Here is a 14,222-nt window from a genome sequence, read left to right as displayed (position 1 = left end):
GTTTCCATTAGAAAACTTGGGAAAGGCTTAATACGAGCCACATCGTACAGAATGCTCTACACAGTGAACAAAATCAAATATCTTTTTTTTTTCTGTGTGAAAAGAGCTCTTCATTCTCTAATAATCTTTCAGTGGTCTCTGTGGTCAATATCGAGTTAGCGAAATAAGTCATCAATAGCGTAATTGGTTGAAAGCGGGAAAATTGTACATTTTTACGGTCAATAATGTCCATCCCTGGAAATGAAAAAGTGCGTATATTCCGAAGGAAGTAAAAAAATTCGATGTTGTTAACAACCGTTCCCTTGTTTTTAACACTTTATTTACAAAGTTAATTGAATATTGATTTAATTGCGTTGTCCACAGTTTACCAGAGGTTCCAAATTCAATTTCAAGGATGTATCTCATTTTTCACGCTTTCCAGGACATTTTTTGGACGTTCTCATAATTCTGTGTCATGAATTATTTTGGCACCAAGTTCGCCATGTAGTAGGGAAACATGCGGTTTACAGGGTTTTTTTTTCTACTAAATCAAACGGGATGCAGACAAAACCCTGTGCGTTTGGGCTATATGTGACCATCATTAACCGTTTTGCTTGCTTCTATTGATACGTGAACAGAAAATTTTTCAACATTCCATAATGGCACTTTTTCACAACGTGAAATGGATTTTTTGAAAAAAATCACTCGCATTTTGCAAACTAACAAATTTGATTTACGACGCCCGATTTTCTAATGCAATTTCGGATTGCACGGGAAATTTTGTTTTGAGAAGGAGTAGCGTCAAACGATTTTTTTTTCTTTAAAATATCGAGGTTGACAATGGTGAAACTGAAGCAAAATCTCGCTGGTGAAACACTAAACAATTTTTCTTATTGCGGATGAAGCGTCAGTGGCAACAGATGACGCTTCGAAATTTTCATAAAAATTTCATAAGTGTTCTCGCAGAATTTTTTATATTTCCGATTTTGTTTGTGAAACTTTGCCACCCCGGAGCTCCAAAATCGCAGATTTACGGACGCCAATTTACTTTTTTTCCGATTATCTATCAGGCATTTCAGCTTAGCACCATAACTCACAAACGCCCTGTGGAATCTTAAAATATTATTCCGGACCGATGACTTTATGGGCTATCAGCTTCAAGGGTCACCTCCAAACACGAGGAGTTTCCAGTGGTAGTACCGTTACCTATTTTACGATTAAAACATCTGTAAAAAATACTTTTCAAAGGAAGTTTACGGCACTGACACCCTTTCAAACTAAGGGGTGCATTGCGAATTGCAGTCGTATCGTAAGAAAAAGGATTTTTACGAGCTCTAATATTTCGCAAATCTGCCATCTCGTAAAAAAGGCACTCTGCAGTTCAATTCTCTTTTTGACTCCTCGCCGGCTTGTAAAACAAGGTCTATAACGTCAAACTGGTTCTTGTAACTGTTATGGTAAAAAATAATGCGTGAGGATCAATTGTTCAATCGAAGAATTTGTAAATTCGAAATTGATTGAACCACTGGGAATTAATGGAACGTTACATCATATAATTGTCCAACGATGGATAGAGTTATCAAAGGCACATAATACAATCCATAGAAAAGTTACTGACCACCGGAGGTTTCTATTCTTGACCATTTTGAAATCTTCATTTCATTTCAAACTCTTTTTACCTACTTGTCACGTCTCATCTTCAGCCTTTACAAATATACGCATTATGAAGGGTTTTTGACGTAAAATGCCACAAAACTAGCCCTTTGTGTTGAGTTTTGATGAATGTCTGCGACACAGCTATAACTGTACATGTACCTATTTTAGAAAAATCTAATCCCTATTGTAAATACAGCTTTTGACCTATATAGATTGACCAAAACATCTGCCACTGTGATAGTGGGAAGGGTTTTGTGTGATTTTTGCGGAATATCGGACGCAGTATTAAGTCGTTTTGTCCAGTCCAACATAATTTGTAACGAAAATGTGCTGGTCACCGTGGACGTGACTGCTAATAAAAGATACACAGGGTGTTTCCGTTTTAACCCGAGTAACTTTGATAGCGTCGAGAATTAATGTCAGTTTGCCACACGTATAAACCGACGACCAATAAGGTCTCCTCTGGCAGATACGGGGGGTTCAAATTTAATTCAAAAAATCGAAATGGTTGCATTTCTTCAAAGAGGGTTAGGAATACCTTACCGAAAATTTGGACGTGTTGCCGACTATGAAGGGCGCATATGTTTTATTGAAAAAATAGCTTTTTTTGTGCTTTTCAGTGGCGTGCATATCTCCATGTCAAAGGACAGTTTTCGAGAAAAGATGGTATGCCGCTCGCTTTTGTGAAAATAAAAATTACTCTTGAATTCCTCGTTCAAATCTGGAGAAATGGTCCCTCGTGGGATTTTTTTCGTCCGACAAAAAAAAGTTAAACAGGTCACACACACACACAGAAACAGATTATAGACACGTCCAAGAAAATAACTAAGATTTTTAAGAAAGTAATCAGAGGTTGGAAAATCTAATCCTATTTGAAAGATCAAAGGATACTGCGAACTGCAAGTGGGCCAACAAAATAAGATGGTCACATGGTGGTCGCAAATCCCTTGTCCCTAGGGTACTAGATGTGGTTCTCAGGTATATAAATTTTCCCATACTAACGGTACAATGTATTCAAAGATTGCGGTATTGACATCGAATTTGCCCAGCATTATGTAGAAGGTTGTGTGGGAGTTTTTCATACAATCCTTTAGCGCGTGTCACTTGGTGTTTGTGCTACTTTCATTGTGTTGGATAAGATTTTAGCCCTAGAGGTATATTTTTATGGATAGAGGTTCCGTCTCTGTACTAGAAGGTTTTACAGTGCTCCCATGTAGCTCGCCATTATAAGAACAAAATCATTTAGTCCTACTTGCCTCAAACCACAAGGCGGTAATTACAATGTTACAGGGGCGCAAATTAAAAATGTCAAATTATTTTTTTGTTTCTTACATCAAACGACTCAAACTCATTAAATTTGTTAACGGGGGGTTTTCGAGAAAAATGCTTTTGATCTTGAAGTCCGTAAATATCGGCTCTATCAGAGATAATTGAGGTTACGTGCTATTCAGAGACTCCCGTTTACCAGTTCTGACGCATTTTTTTCGAAAAAAGTCGTTCATAGAGACATGATTAATGTGTAACTGTCTGGAGCACAGGCAATGGACCATTACACCTCTATAATCGAAAATAGATTATCGTCAACAACGAAAAAACACAAATGAATTAACCGCATATCGTGGACGGTATGTAGCGCCCTCTATGATTAACGGGGAAAATCACTGGGAGGTGAATTCTTCATCCCCAAAAAAGCCCCTGATACTTAATTTCACAAACTCGAACACTTAGTTATGTGGAATATAATTTTGAAAGTATATTTTTTAAAATTTTGCCACCCTGCAGCCCGGCAATTATCCACCATTGACTTGAGGCAAATAGAGCTAAGTCGCTCCATTTTCATCCCAACTAATCGTGGCGCAAATTGTTCTTAGTATTTCTTACGATTTTAGGCCTCTTGATAGAACCTATCAAATCCACCCCTCTAATAGAGTCGGGTTTTACGTCTCAAAACTGATTCACGAAGTGCTTCTACCCAGTTCAATCCGACGAGAGATATCGTATTCCTTTCTGCGAATGCGGATACATGTTATCTCACGTTCCCAGAATGTTTTCATTAAGACTTTATCACGTACACAAAAGGGTTCCTGACCACCCTTATTCATTGGCCAAAAATGCAATAAAAGAAATCTGCAAGATTACTATCTATGACACCACGTTAGACTCATTATTCAGATTGCATCCTGTATGCTGGCTATGATACAGAGCCGCACTCTGGCAAGCCTAGAGGTCTCAAAGGTAGGTGAACAGTTTTGAAATGATTTTGAATATATGTATGTGGGTGGGTGAAGTATAGTGGTTCAAATCACATAATACCCCGGAAGCAGCTCATACTGAAGGGGGGAAATGTGTAAACCTGGCCTTAATTAACATATCCCTGGTAATAGCACCACATATTTGAGATAAATGTACTAAAACTGTTCCACGTATATATGGAACGTAATGGACACTCTAAATAGCAGCAGCATATTTTATATAGGTGGGAATTCTGTTTCTGGAGTAAAAATTTTTTTACTTTATTTTTTGAAAACATTATTAAATTATCTGCTGACCGCCTTTTAATCGCCAACATAATACATCCCCCCTATTCCAAATTTGCAATAACTATATATATTTTTTTAATTATCCTAGTTACCACATGCAACAGAAATTAAATAAAATTTGATTATGACTTTTTAATTGAGAAAACCGTGTTTTTTTACGGAGTGTTTAAACAACCGTAAATACCTAAAAGAATCTGATTGGTTGCAACAAATACGTTCTAACTGAAAAATGTCACTGATTCAATCTCTCAAATGCTTACTCACGTGCTTGAGGGCTTCAGGCATCGGCGACCGCAGCATTTCGGAGCTCCACACACGGTGTATTTCTACCATTTACCATTTCAGCTGAAACAATGTAAGATATATTGTGGACATCGTTCACATAACCAACGGGCCTTTCCAAATACCTGGATACATTCAAAAATTTTAAAAAATTCAACAAGTACTGGTAAAGCAATATTCATGGGACGTCTAGGAGCAATATTTCATAAATTTGGTAATTTGATATTTTACAAATACATATAACAACGCACGCGTTTGTGATTTTGCAGCGAGTGAGCGAAAATCTGGTCAAAACCGCGGTCCAGCCCTGTATTCTTCAAATCTTTGGTGCGTCGGACTACCCTTTACTAAGGCAGGGGACGTGTCCATTCGATTATATTTACCACACAAACGGGCAGTGACAGCTCGGTGAAGAAAACCGCAAAACGTAATACTTATCCAACTGGCAAACATGCGATAACGGAAACGATTTAAAAATAATGGAAAAATTATGTGGCGAACTACAAAAAGCCGCATGAGATCAGGGAAACCTTACAGATCGCGTAATGGAGTATGTGATCACTACTGCTCAAAAACCGAGATTTTGAGGCCGCGTGCGACATAGTCAATTTCAGCCTCCATGCCAGAATGGTAATTTCAATAGTCTCTTGTCGTAAATCAGGACTATCAATTATCAAAATGTCTTTTAACTTGTGTCGAGACATAAAGCCTGACCGAACTACTCAACTAAAGGAGGAACCCTAAGGGGCACAATAAAATTTTATAACTTGTGGCTATTCTGAAATGAAATAAATACGCCAATTTCTTTCCAAATGGTCAACTATGGAAATCTAAAGGTCATGTCGTTAATCAGTAGCCATGTCGGCCGTTTAAAGAGGTTTGTCGGTGAAACTCGTCTATTTGGACTCAAGGTACTGCTATTGTTCATTTGTTGAATTACCGAAGACGGTTAAGTATTCCTGTATTTTTTTATTAATACATATTTATCGAGGCTGAATTAAAATAAACTTTTACTAATATATCATAATAAACTTCCTATTTTCTCCAGCTTGAAAATTGACTCTGTCACTGGACCCATCTACCTCTTTGCTTTGCCAGGTACCAAGCCATAAAATTTGAATAAAACCATAAATCATTATCGCCTTCACCTTTGAGGTGCACGACTGCATAGACGATTATGAGAGATCTATTTTTGAGAAAAATACCGATTTTTTTTTTGTTTTCACAGTGTACGCAGAAATATGGCGAATATCAATTGTTTAGATTCATTGTTCTGAGTAAAATCATAATTCAAATTATCGAAGTATTAAAGCCACGACAGATTGCTCAAACGATTTCTTGCGATTTCTCGCGAGACTCGACTTGGCAAACGTGGAGCCGCATGACGGAACAGTCATGCTGTCTTGACTGACACGACTCAATCACCAAACGGATAAACGTTAAAAAATTCATTCATGATGCTTATGACCTAGAAGCACATGAAAATTTCAGGATCCCTTGAAACCACAGATCTACCACAATCTCTCGTAATCCAAATAGCAACCAGATTGGCCAACATGTAGACATGTGCCTCGATCACAATATGAACGAATGTGTGTCAACCCTTTCTCGCCCCCAAATGGTATTATTTATTGTGACTCATCCACTTGACAGATGAAATAACGGCCTGACCCCCTTTTGCTATGCACATCCAATAAATAGAAATCTAAATAGGAAAATATTAAGGGCCGCACTTCACCCTTCCGCTTCCGCAAACCAGGAATTCCGGAAAGGAACATATGGGAACGGGAAAAAGAAGCTTTCAATGCTGATTTAGTAGATTTTTTCGGGTTAAACTGATTTCATGCTCGCACATGATGAAGTAAAGCATCTAACCTCATATAGGGTGGTCCGACGAAAGTGTGCAGCTCGATTTCCAATATTTAAAATGAAAATGTGTAAAAACGCCCAAGAGCATCGATTTTTGATTCGGGGGGGACAATTTTTTATTGCATGTTCAACCCCCGAGTAGGGGCGAGTTACCCCCAATATTTTTAATAGCGAGGGCGGTCGAGTGGTACCTCGTTTTAAAGGCAGTTGTGTCCTAATTACAACATTCGAGTTTAAAGTCCCTGCCATTATCCTCAGTGATATGACAGCTTGTCAAAATCTGTAAGAAAAGAAGCTATTAGTTCACAATTAATTTATCACAATAAGAGCTGCAGACCTCGAAGTGAGGGTAGGAAGACCCCAGGAGTGAAATATCACTGAATCGTTTTGACGGAAGTGAATTTTATCCTTAAAATTTAAAGCGTTGCGTTTCTCTATTTGTAGTTTTTTCTTAAAAAGGTGGATTAATCGAAAAAAAGTACTCATATCACTTTTATGATCAATTTGTTAAATGCCAGAAATGACCGCCATTCATCACCACACAATAAAATCAATTTTATACAATTAATTAATTATACATAATTAAATTTATTGTTAAATAAAAGCGGTGTTTTACGTTACGTAACGTTTCGACTGCAGTTCGTTGGCATCCATGAATTATACGATTAGGAGTGAAACTTTCCTCCATCAAAATGATTCAGTGAAATCTCACTTTTAAAAGTCTTTCCGCCCTCATTGCGAAGTTTGCAACTCTTATTGTGATAAATTAATTATTAACTAAAAGCTTTTTTCCCCCACAGACGTTGACAAGCTACAATATCAACGGGGATGATAGCAGTGACTTCAAACTCGGACATGGTTCACCAGGTTGCAACTACCTGTAAAATGTGATATCACTTGACACCCCCTCTCGATTGAAAATTTGGGAATAACCCTCACCCCTGCTCAACGGCTGAAGTTAAGAGGTTGAAAATACAATAAAAAAATTGCCCCGCTCGAATCAAAAATCGATGGGACCGAAGGTTTTTACGCAATTTTGGTCTATGGGCAATAAGGCTGAAATAGCGTGACTTTTATGTTGGTGAAGCGTGGACAACCATCAATCTTCGCCGTTATGACGTCATTTCCTCGCGAGTGACGTTCCTCAATTCCGAGAATACAGCCTCAGCTACAAGCGTTTTCCTCACCCTTTTGAAGGACACTGTGAGGCGGTGCACTCCGGGGGCCATTATTCTGTTATAACGGATGACAACTCGATTAGATTTCCCTAATGCCTGAAAATAACTTTTGGGATCACATACTTTCTAGTCTAATCCAAATTAAATTAAATGTGAAAATCTAGTCTAAACTAAATAAGCGACGCCTTTCGTTTGTCCTATTATCCGGCAGTACCAACAGTACTGACGGTTACGCCTAGTTGTCCCTAGTCCTAGCGAATTGAATAATTGAATTAATTGTCCGTAACATTTTTGTCGAAACTTGGCCTGATCCAGCATTTTCTTCGCTGTTCTCTTTCAAGCTTCAAATCGCTCTTAAATTTCGACACTGTTCGGGGCACGTGTGAAGTTTTCGGAAATTAGGCGTTTTGCTAATGGAACGAGAAGTTTTAACTTGATAAGATCCACGAATTTCCAACCGAGTTGAGGTGTCAATTAGACCTTAATTGCACAAAACAGATGAAAGAGAGGTTCGAAAAATTTAATCGGGAAAAAAAATAAAACTCGCTATGAAATATAATTAAAATGAATTGATTTTTTCTTCTGAGCAAATATAAAATATAGAATAGTTATCTACAAAAATTAAACTTAAATGTCGCTGCTTGGCTGTCCGTCCTCTCATTTAAGAGAAGTCTTGCGATTTAACTTAGCAGTCAAGATGCCCACGGAGTCAGCTACCGCACCAGAAGACCCTCCAATTCCCAGCCAACAGTGTGCAGCGTTCCTTGCTCTTGGTCGCGGTTCGTAGCAATTTCGCAAATTGCCCTTCGGTTAAAACAAAACCTAAAAATTTGGTAAATAAATGAGCCGCTCTAACAATTTCATTTTTAAACAATTGCTGCGTTTAAAAACCAAACAATTTCCAAATATCAAATAAATGTTTCAGCGTTTCAGCAAATTAAAACATAGTTTTTGCTTACCTCTCTAATCAGCGATAAGAGTCAAGAGTAAAATCGATTCAGCTAACTTTATGTTTTTCCCGATATCTTCGTTATTTCGTTAAATTTCAAAACAACTTTTTATAAAGATTAAAAATACACAACTCGCAGAATTTGTTGTTTGCACACGTCTTGTTCCCATATAACTTTTCACATAAGACCTATTTTCAAGCATGGTCTTGAACCTTCATTTATATTTCGCCTTCAGAATTCGAGAATTTCACCGGAAATATTGAAAATACGTATGTTTTAATTTTGCGTACCTCCATCTCCTATCAGCTGAAAACGCAGACAAAAAAGAGCTACGTAAATACAGGTACCCGTGGGAGGCTGTAAAACCAGGTACAATATTACACGGAATCATATTCAATTAAATATTTGGGACTCTTAAATTTACTACTCTTGGTAGTGGTGCATAGGCCTACAACCCACGCCCACCCCCGCTCATGGTCCGTTCAATTGGTCAGCCCATTCACCCTTAAGACTCGCAAATTTTTCTAGCCTTTCCCACGAAATCCGTATTTTGTTAGTTCAGTTGAAAGGAGAGGACCAATAAAAGTGGGTTCTTGTGAATTTGGCTTCAGATCATGTTGCGCTGACACCGAAATTATTGTGCATTAGATCCTGAAAGAGAAAGTTGGTTCTTGGGTGCCTCTCGATTTAAAGGAAGATTTATACCTTAGAGATTATAGTATCACAATAGCATTGATGATTGATTGAAAGGTAAGATACGGTATTATTATTTATACAAGTTTTTTTTGTTTTTTTTCCTGCATCATTTTTTGCCGGAACAGAACGGTTTTTCGTCAGATAGGTTTTTTTTTTTAATTTCTTTATTAACACGTTATTTTTATTAACGCCAAAGCGTCCTTAATAATAAGTTATTTCTTCTATCAGATGAACTCAATCCAGGAGAACTCTCAAGCTTTCGGAAGACCACTGCGCGCTCACCAACATATACACCACCTCGATCCCAGTCCTTATGGGTTTCAGAACTCCAACTACCAAGGAGCTCTGTGCTACAGCCCGTACCTCCCATCAGCCCTCCAAGTAGCGACGGAACCCGTAGAGTACCAGAACCGCACGCCGCCATCTTGCGGGCACCCGATCAGTCCGCCCTCCATTACTCCAAGATTAACCATACACCCTTACCTAGTCAGGAAGCCAATCGCTATACCACCTCAACTCTCCTCATACCCGTATCTCCCAACCCCTTCCCAGACCATTACCCAACATATGTCACCTATCACACCTCCAAAGCGACCTTTCAAGGCGTTGACTACTACAGGGGCGGAATCAATGGTCTCGACGCTACATCCTGCTTTGGAGGCTGAATTTGAAACGCTGAAAGACGGGATTATGGCGAGCGTTGCTGAGAGTGGGAGCAATAGAAACATGCGTCGGAATTTTCCAGTCAATCCTGAGAAAATGAACGACCAAGAATATTTAGAGAGGAGGAGAAAAAACAACGAGGCTGCCAAAAGGTCTAGAGAAGCCAGGAAGACGAAGGAAGATGAGACGGCTATTCGGGTCAAGTTCCTAGACGGACATGCAGTCAAGATCGCGTATCAATTGTCATCTTTGGAGAGAGAGAAGATGCGGCTTACGGCAATGTTAAATCGGGTCTTCAATAACTCTATCCCAACCGACAAGTGAACCAATCCGTCCGAAATAGCCGCGAGGGGTCAGAACTGGTCTACTCTCCTGTTGGAATGTACCGTGCGTTTTGAAGATTTTTTTTTACCAGAAACAACCAAATTCTCTAATGGCGTGAATCTTGAAGTGCCTTTCTCGAAGGTAATTCCTCTTGTCCACTTTATTTTCATGTTTGTGTAAGTTTTTTTCTTACATTTCACTGCTGAGGGCGAATGTAAAAAGTGATGTTACAGTGATCGAGACTTCACACAATATACTATATATAATATATAATATATAATATTTATATATAATATATACACAATAATAGGGGTTAAAACCCAATCAACAATTTTTGTATGTAATTTTACATACATAATTACTAAAATTGAAACAATCTTGAGAGCATCGTTTATTGCATAAGTGTCCTATTTATTCATTAAATCATGCTTCAATTATTATTTACTTTGACATTTAGTGTTTATGTGTGTGTCCCAACGTAAATTTCACTAGTACTGTGATAATTCTATGACTGTAAATAAATAAATGTTTATATGTACTTATTACATAACATCGTATTATTTGTCCTTGGACAGATGCCTGCAGGGTCGATTTTAGGTACATATACGGAATCGGTTGATTATTTTCCGAATTGAGATATGTGGCTAGATTTACTTTAAGAAAAATTCTATTAATACATATGTAGGTACATAACGTCAAAAAAATAGTACATATGTACGTAAAATCAGTGAGAGCTGCCACGACTTAACAAAGTTCCTTTTTCATAATGGAAGCACTTACATTCTCATTTAATAATTGTGAGTATACCTAAAAGAGACCATTTTTGCAAAAATTCAAATATCCAGGTTCATTATCTTATTTTCAATCACATACGTAAAAGCGACACTGTTTTCGGCCTTTTTGGAGGTGTCATATGGCTACCCTTCGCTTCCCAACCCGATTTCCATGCAGCGAATTGAATTTAATTATGCATTGTTATGTTTGCATTATACAAGGTGTTATTTAAGTACGCGGACGAACTTAAAGGGGCGATTCTTCGAGTGATTCTAACACGAAAAGTTTACGTAAATTTAGGCTCGATACTGTTTCGTTTTCAAAAAAATTTAAAACAATCAAAAGAAGGCACAAACTTGGTGACAGTTTTCAATGTCGTCCTAAGGAATCTTTTAAGCTGGAAATTGTTTATCTCCTTGTGCTAGTGGCGTGCACAGGGGTAACGCTGAAAATTTAAGAAAAATCAGACGAGAAAAACGCCTTTTTGAAAATTCACTGCTACGAACGTGTGCAATTTTTATTTAAAAGAAAAAAATTAACAATAAATAACACGAAATTTCCACTAGTTGCCGAAAACGTCCTCGTTCAACTTCAATGCACGCGTTAGCTCGTCTTAAAGTCGATTGCCCAACAGGTTGAAATATTCCGGACGTATATCTTGTCTGATTACATGAATCCCGTATCCGTTGGGTTAATTCTCCTTCAGCGTCGACCGGAGTCCTATAAACGAAGGACTTTACGTGCCCCCAAAAGAAAAAAATCTATCGGATCTAAATCCGGTGACCTGGGTGGCCGTGACGGTGGACCCGCGCGTGCGATTCAATTTCCTGTCCAAGTTGCGTCTAGAAATCGACGTGCCACCACGGTAAAGTGAAGTGGGGCCCCATCGTGGACGAACCGGTTGCTGCCGGTTTTTTGAAACGTACCTAAGTAACACCCTGCATAATGATAATTCAAATTGGATAATTATGATGAAAACGGAACAAAGAACATCTCGGCAAGCATAAAAACCAATTTCTATTTTTCTAAACGTAACAAAAGCCATAGGCGCGCAGAAGAACGGGAGAAAGTTCGTTCCTCCTTGCTTCTCGGTCTAAAGCAAGTTTTCAACAACATGTCATATATACGTAGAGCAAATTCTTAGTGATAGTACCGTCCGCTTGGCAGAAGTTACATGTGCAAAAAGTACTCGAATCATTTTAGTGCTGAAATACCCATTTTAACTAACGGAGCATATTGCATTTTTTTTTGTTAAGTTTAAGGTTTTATTGCAGGAAAAGGACGTTTTACGAGCAGTAAAAATTCGCAAACTCGCCCTTTCGGAAAAAGTGATTACAGGGTAACTATAACGGTACCAAATGGTGCTTTCATATAGCGTAACGTCACATCACGTAATTGTCCCATGATCGATAGAGTTATCAAAGAGTCATAGATGCTTGACCATTCCCAAGCTTTCGCATCGCTTTAAACTCTTTTTACCTACTTGTCACTTGCCAGCCTTCGCAAATAAAGCAATGCAAAAGGTTCTTGACGTGAAATGCGACAAAAGTGGCCCTTTGTGTTTAGTTATGATAGATGGCTGCGAGACGGCAATAACTGTACATATTGACCAAAATCTAATCCCCACCGCAAATACGACTAACTCCTTTGACCTATATGGACTGATGGAAACATCTGCCGCTATGGCAAGAGGAAGGGTTTTGTAAGATTTTTGCAAAATTCTGGTTCATGTAATATCTGTGACGAAGAATGAATAAATGGAAACTGCTGGTCATTTTCTACGTGCCTTGATGGTCAGTTTAAACATACCCTTTAGGTAACTAAAGTTGATTATTAGGGACGTGTGCGGAAAGCAGAGAAAGCGCAGAGTTTCTCTCTCTTTTTAGGCCACTCCGACATCCGAAGAAAATAAAATTATTAAAAAAAGTGCAATTTAAATTGTTAAACTGAGATCGAACCTGAGCTGGATTATTCAAAGTTGAACTAATCAAATTTGAAAATATTAATTCGGATTAAGTGATTAAAATTCAGGTTGGCAACGCCCAATTACATTACCAAGGCCCCTCTAAATGCCCATTTTAGTTTCCTCTCCATCAAACCGATATTATACATACACTTCACTACAATTAATTAGCTATTCCAACGGTATATTCTTCGATATATTTTTTTACATTTGTCTTTCCTTTCGTGACCTCTCATGCTACCAGAAGCAATTCATCAAAATCCAAAGGTAAAGGTCCAGTAAACGTATCTCAAAGGGCCTTTAATGAAAATACCACTCGTCCTCAACGTTTGCTACTACAAATCGAGAAATAATCAGGTAAGTAGGTAAATGTAGACACGATCCCAGGAAAGATCTCGTAAATCATCGTTTTCAAAGAATTGTGAGTGTTACCCAAAAAAGGGTTTAACATAAAGATAAACTTATTACTCAGAACGTTCCTTACACTGAGCAATTCGTCACACGGAGTTCGCCAACCATCCTCGTTCTTCCTTTTGTACTGTTAGAAGAAATAACGAAGTAACCCGTTTGAAGACTTTAGAAAGCCACACGTCGATTCTTATCTATCCAGGACGAAACTATTTCTCAAAAATTTGAATAGCACTTGATGGCACCTCGGTGGGAGGCCTTTACAGTCACTAAATCAACCTTCACTGGCATTCTACAGAAAGAGTTGTAATTTTGCGCCACACTTTTATTCCCCACACGTAATATCTTCCGAAAAAGAATTCAATAATCGTTGGTTTAGATTTTAGTGTCATCATAAAGTTTTTATCACTGCCCTCAATTTGGGAAATTTAGGAGGAAAATAGGTTCATTCGGAGCGAAATTAATCTAGTCCAACATGTCGGACATCGCATATAAAATCCCCACACCACACTACAGGACCCTCCCGCTAAATCACATTTAAATATCTTTCTTTTTCCCTCAACGCGATGCCGTCCCGAAAATTGGAACACTCCATGTGAAATAAACAAGTTATTGATGTTCCAATACGTGCAAATTTGGAGGCCCACTTCGAGGATCCTAGAAGACTTTTTTCCGAATTCAAATACGTCAAAAAGTGGCTCATTACGTCCTCTTTTAGCCCTAAAAGACCGGCTCTGAAATTCGCAATGGTTAGGGAACAAGACCGATTTCCGTAGGACTTTGCTGCTCCTAAATCTTGAAACGTTTTCCGGAACAACTCGAAAACGATAAATTTTTAAGATAAGGCGCCTTACACGAACTGACCTTAAAGTTTAACGAGAAATCCAAAAATCCCGGAAAAATTGAGAGACTCCAGTTAAAATAAGACAGTGTATATGAC

The 14,222-nt window shown here is 38.3% G+C and overlaps 2 protein-coding genes across 2 annotated transcripts in view; one reads left to right on the top strand and one right to left on the bottom strand.

The window, feature by feature from the left end:
- LOC136340726 (uncharacterized) overlaps nucleotides 1–14,222 on the bottom strand; it is an 83,605-nt gene that overhangs the window by 42,372 nt on the left and 27,011 nt on the right. Inside the window, exon 3 of the mRNA XM_066285027.1 lies at nucleotides 4,440–4,520. The gene's annotated coding sequence lies outside the window, so the exon portion shown is untranslated. The remainder of the gene's footprint in view (nucleotides 1–4,439; nucleotides 4,521–14,222) is intronic.
- On the top strand, nucleotides 9,035–10,648 carry LOC136340724 (hepatic leukemia factor-like). The gene is made up of 2 exons (XM_066285025.1): nucleotides 9,035–9,204; nucleotides 9,379–10,648. Exon 2 carries the CDS (start codon nucleotides 9,379–9,381, stop codon nucleotides 10,135–10,137), a length of 759 nt encoding a protein of 252 aa, XP_066141122.1. The 5' UTR covers nucleotides 9,035–9,204; the 3' UTR covers nucleotides 10,138–10,648.

Source organism: Euwallacea fornicatus, chromosome 8 (genome assembly GCF_040115645.1).
Source record: "Euwallacea fornicatus isolate EFF26 chromosome 8, ASM4011564v1, whole genome shotgun sequence".
Lineage (NCBI taxonomy): Eukaryota > Metazoa > Arthropoda > Insecta > Coleoptera > Curculionidae > Euwallacea > Euwallacea fornicatus.
Note: the sequence above shows the minus strand (reverse complement) of the source record. Positions and strands in the feature narration are given on the sequence as shown.

Coding starts and splice junctions, on each gene's coding strand:
- LOC136340724 (XM_066285025.1), top strand. CDS start 9,379: ATGAACTCAATCCAGGAGAACTCTCAAGCTTTCGGAAGACCACTGCGC.